Source organism: Amborella trichopoda, chromosome 6 (assembly GCF_054954075.1).
Source record: "Amborella trichopoda isolate Santa Cruz 75 chromosome 6, AtrichopodaSantaCruz75HAP2 v2.0, whole genome shotgun sequence".
NCBI classification, from domain to species: domain Eukaryota; kingdom Viridiplantae; phylum Streptophyta; class Magnoliopsida; order Amborellales; family Amborellaceae; genus Amborella; species Amborella trichopoda.
In genome coordinates this window covers 52,385,643-52,393,925 of record NC_142341.1, presented here as the reverse complement: position 1 = coordinate 52,393,925, position 8,283 = coordinate 52,385,643, and the positions used below count along the sequence as shown (strand labels likewise).

At 35.4% G+C, this 8,283-nt stretch overlaps 1 protein-coding gene across 2 annotated transcripts; it reads right to left on the bottom strand.

The window, feature by feature from the left end:
* Nucleotides 1–696: 696 nt before the first annotated feature.
* On the bottom strand, nucleotides 697–7,996 carry LOC18448609 (uncharacterized). 2 transcript variants are annotated; one of them, XM_088869299.1, is made up of 6 exons: nucleotides 7,125–7,996; nucleotides 4,921–5,017; nucleotides 4,693–4,816; nucleotides 4,372–4,539; nucleotides 3,382–4,164; nucleotides 697–998 (listed from the first exon to the last, which is right to left on the bottom strand). In XM_088869299.1, exons 1-6 carry the CDS (start codon nucleotides 7,282–7,284, stop codon nucleotides 798–800), a joined length of 1,533 nt encoding a protein of 510 aa, XP_088725425.1. In that variant the 5' UTR covers nucleotides 7,285–7,996; the 3' UTR covers nucleotides 697–797. The 2 variants fall into 2 exon arrangements, with proteins under 2 accessions (XP_088725425.1, XP_011628769.2); XM_011630467.2 differs by having other exon boundaries at nucleotides 3,382–4,539.
* Nucleotides 7,997–8,283: the final 287 nt, after the last annotated feature.

Sequence of the window (8,283 nt, the reverse complement as noted above, 5' to 3'; positions counted from 1 at the left end):
ATACTCGGGGGAACTTCCGCGCCAAAAGGAATGATGGGTTAAAAAGTGGTTCGATGTTTACAATATCGGACTGAAACAAACTTGTAAAAAAAAAGAAAGAGGAATTTTGTCCTTTTTTATAATAACCGCTCATTTTGGGTCATTTTGTTATAAGGCATCAATAATCCGGTCTGTACATAAATTTCTCTCTTTTAAATTATCTTTTACCACTATTTTTTAAAATTTGTGGTTTGTATAAGGTCGAGGCCCTAAACAATCAAACTAAGGCACAATTTCAAATAGTATCGAAAGATGTATTTTCAATACCAAAGACCTTTATGATGGTTTGAAATTTTATTTTCATCTCTAATTATAAAATTTAAAGCTTTGAAAATAGTGTATATATGAACACTTGAAAATCATGAATATTGACAGTCTAGATAATGCATTATAAGGTGGATGCATTGTTTTTAAGACTTGAAATCCTTTTTTTTTGTTTAATGTATTTCAAGGTTGAGATTATTGAATTTGAGGGTTTTTAGGCATCAAAGCAACTTCTTCTCAGTGTGCTTTAGATTGGTTGTTTAAAGCCTCAACCTTATATAAATGTTTTCCTTTTTAAAATTATCTTTTACCAATTTTTTCACTTGCGCAGCCAATCCATCCAGACTATCTGGGATTTACAATACTATTACTATCTAATCTATTCTCAGCTACTCAAATTCAAATCATACCATGCTCTTGCAATTTCACAAAATCACATTTTCAAGTGAGATGAGATCAACTTCAAATAAGAACAATGTAAATTAGGAAGCTTTTTAAATCTTCCCAAATTTTCCCCTATTTTCTCTCTTGAAGGGATCTCTTCTTGGTTCAACCTTTCTTGAAAATTTGCCAGTTTCGGACTCGAAATCGTTCCTCGGACTCGACTCTAAGCTTGAGACACTGCTTGTTGCTGAGCTCTTCGATACCCTAACATTGTAGTGGCGATTTTCGCCTGCTGGGTTTCTTCCTATCTCCTATAAAACAATAACCAAAGTTTGAGAGAGAGAGACTTTGTGAAGAATTTTGATAGATTTAAGAACAAATGACGTATGGACACAAAGTAAATAAATAAATGAAATACAATATGGGTCAATTTTGGGAAAACATTATGAGAAATGTGTCAACTGTAGAGTTTTTTAATTTTTTTCATAATGCCTCTCGGTGTAGGTCTTTTTTTTTTTTTTTTTTAGTGTTTTTCGATTGTCTGGGCCGTGTCCTATGTTTCAAGGCAATTGGGGTCCTTAGATCACCCAGATTGTGGTGTTACAATACATTACAGGCAGTCCTAGACCCCATCCTCAGACTGTCCATATTATCATATTTTTTTTGGGTAATTCAGTGGGGATGACGAACCCTGCCCAGATTATAGTATTACAACACATTACAAGCAATTCGGGGTCTCCATCCTTAGAGTGCTTAGATTGTTGTATTACACCACATTACAGGTGGTCCGAAGTCTCCATCTTTGGACAACTTAAAAAGTGGTTGAATGCCACAGTATGGGTGATATGAGGATGGGGACCTCAGACCGCTATATGTAGTGTAACACCACAATTTGGGTGGTCCAAGGATGGGGGCCTCATAATGGTCGCCAACTGTCTTACAACATAGGACGCGGCCTAGACCATCGAAAAAAACTAAAAAAAAATTTAAAAAGGGTCTCGAGATAGCATCCACGGACCGAGGGGCATTATAGGAAAAATTAAAAAACTCTACAATAAATGACCTTTATTGTAATTTTTGGCAAAAATTAACCCATTTTATTTATTTATTTGGTGTCCGTACATAAATTACTCTAGTAGTACATGTACCGCAATAAATGTAAATTGAAAACATAAAGAACACAAAAAATGAAAATTGAATTAAAGTTATAGGGAACAATAGTTTGATGAGATAAGTGCGATGGAGTTTACCAAAAAAAATTCAATAAAATTGAGAAAAACAGGTGGTCGCGGTAGCGGTGGTGGTACAATTGAAGTTGAGAAAAAGTATTAGCAGTCATAGTAGTAGTATAAGAAAGTGGTGCAATTGAAGTTGAGAAAACCAGAAGTAACCAGTGTAGGAAAGAACGAACCAGGAACGGAACCTGGCCATGGGCCAGTCTGAGTAACCCAGACTGAGTCCAGGTTAGGCAGGTCTTGGCTAGGCTCAAAAGGGTTTAAAATTTAAAAACAAATCTCAAAAAATACCAAAAAAATGTGAAAGGTGTGTGTAAAGTATAATTAAACAAAATACATCTTAATGAGATTAGAAGAAAGTATTGAAAAAATGGATTTTGAAAAATCAATTTGTGCCCAAGGGTACTTTGGAGATCGACAAATTTATTTATAAAGTTTAAAGTTTAAAAAATAATGTAGATTGACAAATCTATAAAAATCTTGAAAATTGATAGTTCAAAAATGCATTACAAAATACGCTATTTCCAAAACTTGAAATCTATTTTTTTCTCATGTCCATACATCTTGATGTTGAGATGATCAATTTGAGGATATTTGGGCTTCAAAACAATCTATTCTAGTGAAATTTTTGAGGTAGGCTCTAATTTGATTGTTTAGAGCCTCGGCTCTATATAAACTTTTCCCCTAATCTACATATCAAATTCAGATCAAATTTGGCACATTAGATCACACCGGTAAAAAATGCAAAAAAAATATTTTGAAGAAAATTACCAAAACACCCATGAATCATGTTGTGGTATTTTGGTCAATTTTATTGTAACTTATTTTCTTTATGTTTTCTATAAGTTTGTAATGATAAAAAGTATGAACAAACCCCTTAATCCAATATATAGAAAAGAAAAGTTAAGGTAAAATACAAAATGCTTCATTTATAGATATAAATTGCAAAGAAAGCCAGTCAACCTTCCTTTTTAATTTTTTCATAATTGCCCCTCAATCAATCCAAATTTGATTCTTTTTTTTATTTTTTTGTAGTTTTTTCATTAGTAGGGCACTGCCCCAAGCTTTAAGGCATTGCATTACTAATGAAAAATTAAAAACACTAAAAAAATAATCAAAATTCCGGTTAACTGAGTGGTAATTTTGGAAAAGATAAAAAATTGGGTTGACCGATCTTTTTTGTAATTTCTGTCAATAAGTGGAACATTTCGTATTTTACCTAAAATTTTAGGGCCTGTACATAATCACTCTATATTTTATATATAAAATTTCAAAAAATAACATAGATTTTTCTATAACAACAACAATAACAATAGCACCAAATATAATAATAATAATAATAAAATGATAACAACAACAATAATAACAATATTGACAACTAAGTAAGATATAAACTTGGTTTTTGCAAAAAATATTGTATAATAACTTATACTTTTTATTGATCATGGGAAGAACTTACCATGTGTTTGAGGGCCATATTTAATGAAGTTCGAGACATCGTCCTCCCAAATCCTGAGCCATCCATTGAGGTTTGAATTTTGAGTTGAGATTCATTCCCTCCATTACCAGTTCTCCTTGCATTCATCACTCTTTCAACCATTTTACTACCAAGAACACCAGGGACCCCAGAGAAATTTGACGTCTTCACTTTAGCCAACGGGTTCTGATCGCAGATTCTTTCATTCTCAGGCCTTCTTCCCCGTGTCGTGCTCGGAGAGCATGATTGCCTTCTCATCTTCCCGGTTTCTTCCATGGGCTTTGTCGAGCCCGATCTTCCTCTCGTGGTCGATGCAGGACGGTTTGGCAAGGAAGTCATCTTCGGTTTCAAAGATGTTTCATCTGAGAATTTGTTTGTCTGGTTTGGCAAGGAAGTCATCTTCGGTTTCAAAGATGTTTCATCTGAGAATTTGTTTGGCTTTTCCATGTTAGAAATCTCCGTTCTTCCTCTCGAAGCGGAGGTAGAACGGTTTGGAATGGAAGACCTGAGGTTAGAAGGAGTTTCGTCCAAGGGTCCGTGACGGTATTCGGAGCTCAAGGCTCCTGGTCTGCCTCTCGAATTCGAGGGTGGGTGGTTCGGGATGGTCGTCCTCAAGTTTGAGGGAGTTTCATTTGAGAATCCCTCAATCTTTGCAATGGCTGCCATTGATCTTCCAAATGGTGACAAGCCCCTTGTGGGCTTGGATTCGACAGGTTTAGGGGATCTTTCAGGGTTGTGTCTACTTCCAATTGTTCCTACATTGTGCTGTTCATTTGAATCAGAGAAATTCATTCCATTTAAAGAACGTTTTGCAATGGTATTAAAGCCAATGTTTCTCAGAGGGGATATAACTCTAGCATCAACATCAGAGCAAATCTGATTTACAGATGTAATTGATGCAGTCCCCTCTGAAGCTCTAGGTCTCGACTTAGTTTCAGTGACGTAGGTTTTTGCATGAGCATTAGAAACAACCTTTGTAGCTTTGGAGTTCGTCGCAATCCGTCTAGCACTCGGACTGCCGGACCTAGATGAACTAGTTGACACACAACCCGATTTTGGGGATCTTTGCGATGTTGAGGCGGGTTTGGGATTAGGATTAGTTTTAGTTGCCCCAATGGTCGATTTCTTCTGGTCTGCAAACTGATAATAACATAGTTTAAGGTCTAATTAGTTATAGGGTGATTAAATACACGCATATGAGCGCGTGCGCACATACACAAAAAAAAAACAAAATATAAATGAAAGACCACCAAAAAAAAAAAAATTTATTTATTAGGAAAAAGTACACATTACCCTTGATGTTTTGATAGTAAGGGGAGCTTTCAAGATTGGAATTTCTCTTTGAATAACCAATGCTGGATTGTTTGCCTCCATTTCTAATGATGGGAACAGAGGAGTTCCTGGTGGTGTCTTAAGCCTAAAAAAATTGATAACAAAAACAATTCAAAAAATAGAATTATGATTCAATGACTACAGCAAATGAAAAAAAAAAAAATCAAAAAATTATGTTCATGAAATTACCAATTATAGTCGTTTTTATTTCCATCTAATGCCCAAAACTCACTTCCTGTTCCTTTCTTGCCGGAGGGAATTCGAAAAATCGGAGGGGTTCCATTTGCTGCGCAAATACGCAAACATTGAAAATTTAATCGATGAAATGTCAAATTATTTTATGTTTTCATTGTTGAATATTAACTTCAAATTTAAAATGTCAAAAAGAACTAGTGAAAATTAATTAGATTTTTGACCGCGTAAATGATGAAACGTTTTTGAATAATCAAGCTTGGTTGAATCATGTACCACTATGGATGATAAACATTGTACTGTGCATGAGGTGGGTGTTTTTTATATGAGAGAGTATATAATGAAGCCGTTTATCTTTCAGATAGAGTCTCAGTCACTCGAAGCTGTCAAATTTGAAATTGGGTGGCTCCGATGTTTACTTTTGACTAACTTTTTGTGAACTTTATGTGAATGACACCTTTTTTTTCTTTTTTCTTTTTTGTTAACAATAGGAATGGAGGGTGGGATATTATGTTGACGCATCTACCCCCTAACCACCGATGCCCTAACCCCACTCCCATGGATGACACGCGCTTGCGGCAATTTTGCATCCAATGGATGGGATGATTGTGACGTGGCCTTTGTATACCAAAGTTGATCTCTCTGATATATACATTTCCATTTCTTATAGCCCAGATTGAGCCTGCATTTGCTTTGGAGAAACCTACATTAAGATCCTTTATAATTGACAGTATTTAAAAATGTCACCCATGTTTTATATTTTACACTTATATACTATTTTTCATGGTTTTTTATCTTATTTAAAATACCCTATTTAGAGCTATTAGTTTTAGAGTGCTCACCAGAATTCTACTAGCTAGTTTGGAACTAATAGCTCCGGACCGCTTTGATCTATCTTTGCATCCGTGTAAAAATTCAAAGCAGTTTGTAACTAATAGTTCTAGATAACTTAATTATTAATTTAGAACGCTTTGATTCTTTATAATGAGCAAATGGTTTTCGACCCTTTTTGATTCCTTACAACAAACGGTTCAGAACTAATAATTTATACCGCTTTGATTTCTTATAATGAGCGGTTTAGAAATAATAATTCCAAATAAGGGGTTACTTTGAAAAATAAAAGTAAAAAACACAAAAAAATGTAAAATATGGGAGACATTTTTTAAATGCCACTTATTATAAGAAATATTCACATAAATTTTATTTGATTAGATAGTTTGCTAGAGGTTCAAATCCAAAATCTCTATCATAACATGATGCCCATGATGACAAATGAAAATTATACATATACTTATGTATCTTAAATGGCAAAAGTTTATATGTCAGAGTAAATTTGATTAGATTGGGGATGTAGCCTCCCAACCTCCAAACAAGAAAACAATGAAATTTACAGTCTTACAATTGAACGGTGATCTTCCAATTTTGGCCATAGATCTAAGTGCTTCAGAACTCGTATGCAATTTTTTTATGAAAAAAAAAAAAATCATGTCGCAATCTTAAATTGGACCACAAAATTTTAGATTAAAAAAATTATCCTAAATAGCTCTTTTGCCCAAGAGACAGCGTAAATGCCAAATAAAGAGAATGAAAATGATCATGTTCACTTGGTGCATGGAGGTTATATGCACCACGCACATCTTCACCATTGATCGATGTCTCAATTCAATCAGAGCCGATCATAATAGTAAACTAAGCACAAAGAAACATGTTGAAATTCAACAGAACTCCGATCCAAACTAGTGAGAAATTCAAACTTAATGGGGAAAAAAAACATGAGAATATGTAGCATGCTCCTGCAAGAGCATACTGTGTATAACTGCATTGGGCAAAAGAGCCACTCGGAGGATTTATTTTCTTAATCTGAATTTGGGTTCCACTTAAGCATAAGATGATTATTTAATAAAAAAAAAAATGGATTTTGTGTTCTTCAACACTTAAAAAGATCTTGCTCTCCAAAACTTGAACTATCCGCTTGGGACATTGATTCTTCAGGCGTGTTTTTTTATTTTTTTCCCTAGGTTGGTTGCTAAGTTCAAGAGGTTACATCCTTGGAATTGGAGGGCCTAAAAATGCTTCTACCTTTTGTTTTACCCGAGGGAGCAAATAGACAGAATATGCTCGCAGGAGCAGCAAATATTTAGAAAGAAGGCATAGTTTAAACGACTGCATGGTGAAACTGGACAATGGCTAAAGAGACTTACCATAGTCAGGTTCAAACTCCCCCGAGACTACGGGTTGGAGAAGGCTGGCAACCTTCTCCTTGTCCCTATTCTTCATCTCTCTAAATAGGAGCAAGTCATCATCTTTGTCTTTTCGGCTGGTTTCCGCTGGCCCGAAAATTCTCCAGCGACCGGAATTCATGTTTTCTTGTGAGATCAAGGTGATCCAAAAGACCCCTTTCAAGCTAATGTATAAATTGAGGTGAAAAGTAGATGGGTCAAAGTGGTTTTTCTCGGGCCAAAAAAATGGAGGTGAAGAAAATAGAAGATGGATTAAAGGAAATTTTCAAGCTAAGCAAAAAATAGAGGCAATGAAATAGAAGATGGGTCTAAGGGTTTTTTCAAGATATAGGAGAATATAGCTGAAGAAGTAGAAGATGGGCTTCTCTAAAGTTAAAAACACATGGAGGTGAAGAAATAAAATATGGGTCATTAAGCCAAGAAGAAATGGAGGCAAAGAAATAGAAGATCTGTTCTTGGGGATTTTCCAAGTTATGGAATAGAAAGATTCCACAAGAAAACTGATGCGCTAACGCGCAACGACTTTCATGCTAGCCGTTGCCTTTTTGCTTTTGAGCTGTAGTTTGCTGGGTGCACTAGCTATAAGAAAAGGATGGTTTAGACTTTGAAGGGATTTCATCAAGCTAACAAGAAATGGAGGTGAAGATATAGAAGATGGGTTCTTGGGGTTGTCTCGAGCAAAGAAGAAATGGAGGCAACTAAATGGAAGATGGGTTCTTGGGGTTCTTTCAAGCTTAAAAGAAAATGAAGTCAAGAAATAGAAAATGAGTTAAAAGGCATTCTTTAATCTATGCGAGAAATGGAAATGAAGAGTTGGAAGACTGATTGTTAATGTGCAGAAGAGTTGGAAGATGTTGAGAATTGTTAATTGATAGCCGGCAATCCCAATGTATTACTTCCAAGTTTTGAATTTAAATAATGAAGATGATCTAATGGCCAGACATATGGCAAGGGGATTTTTTTATTGCACCTTTTGTCTTGTCTCTTAGCAAAGGGGATGACAAAAAGGTCCTCTGGATAGCGGGTATATTGGTCACTTTGCAGAGCAGGAAATAAGGCCTTTTGGGCCTGGTATGTGGGCCAATGAGCGGGTGATGGGCTCAGGATGAATGTCCTATGA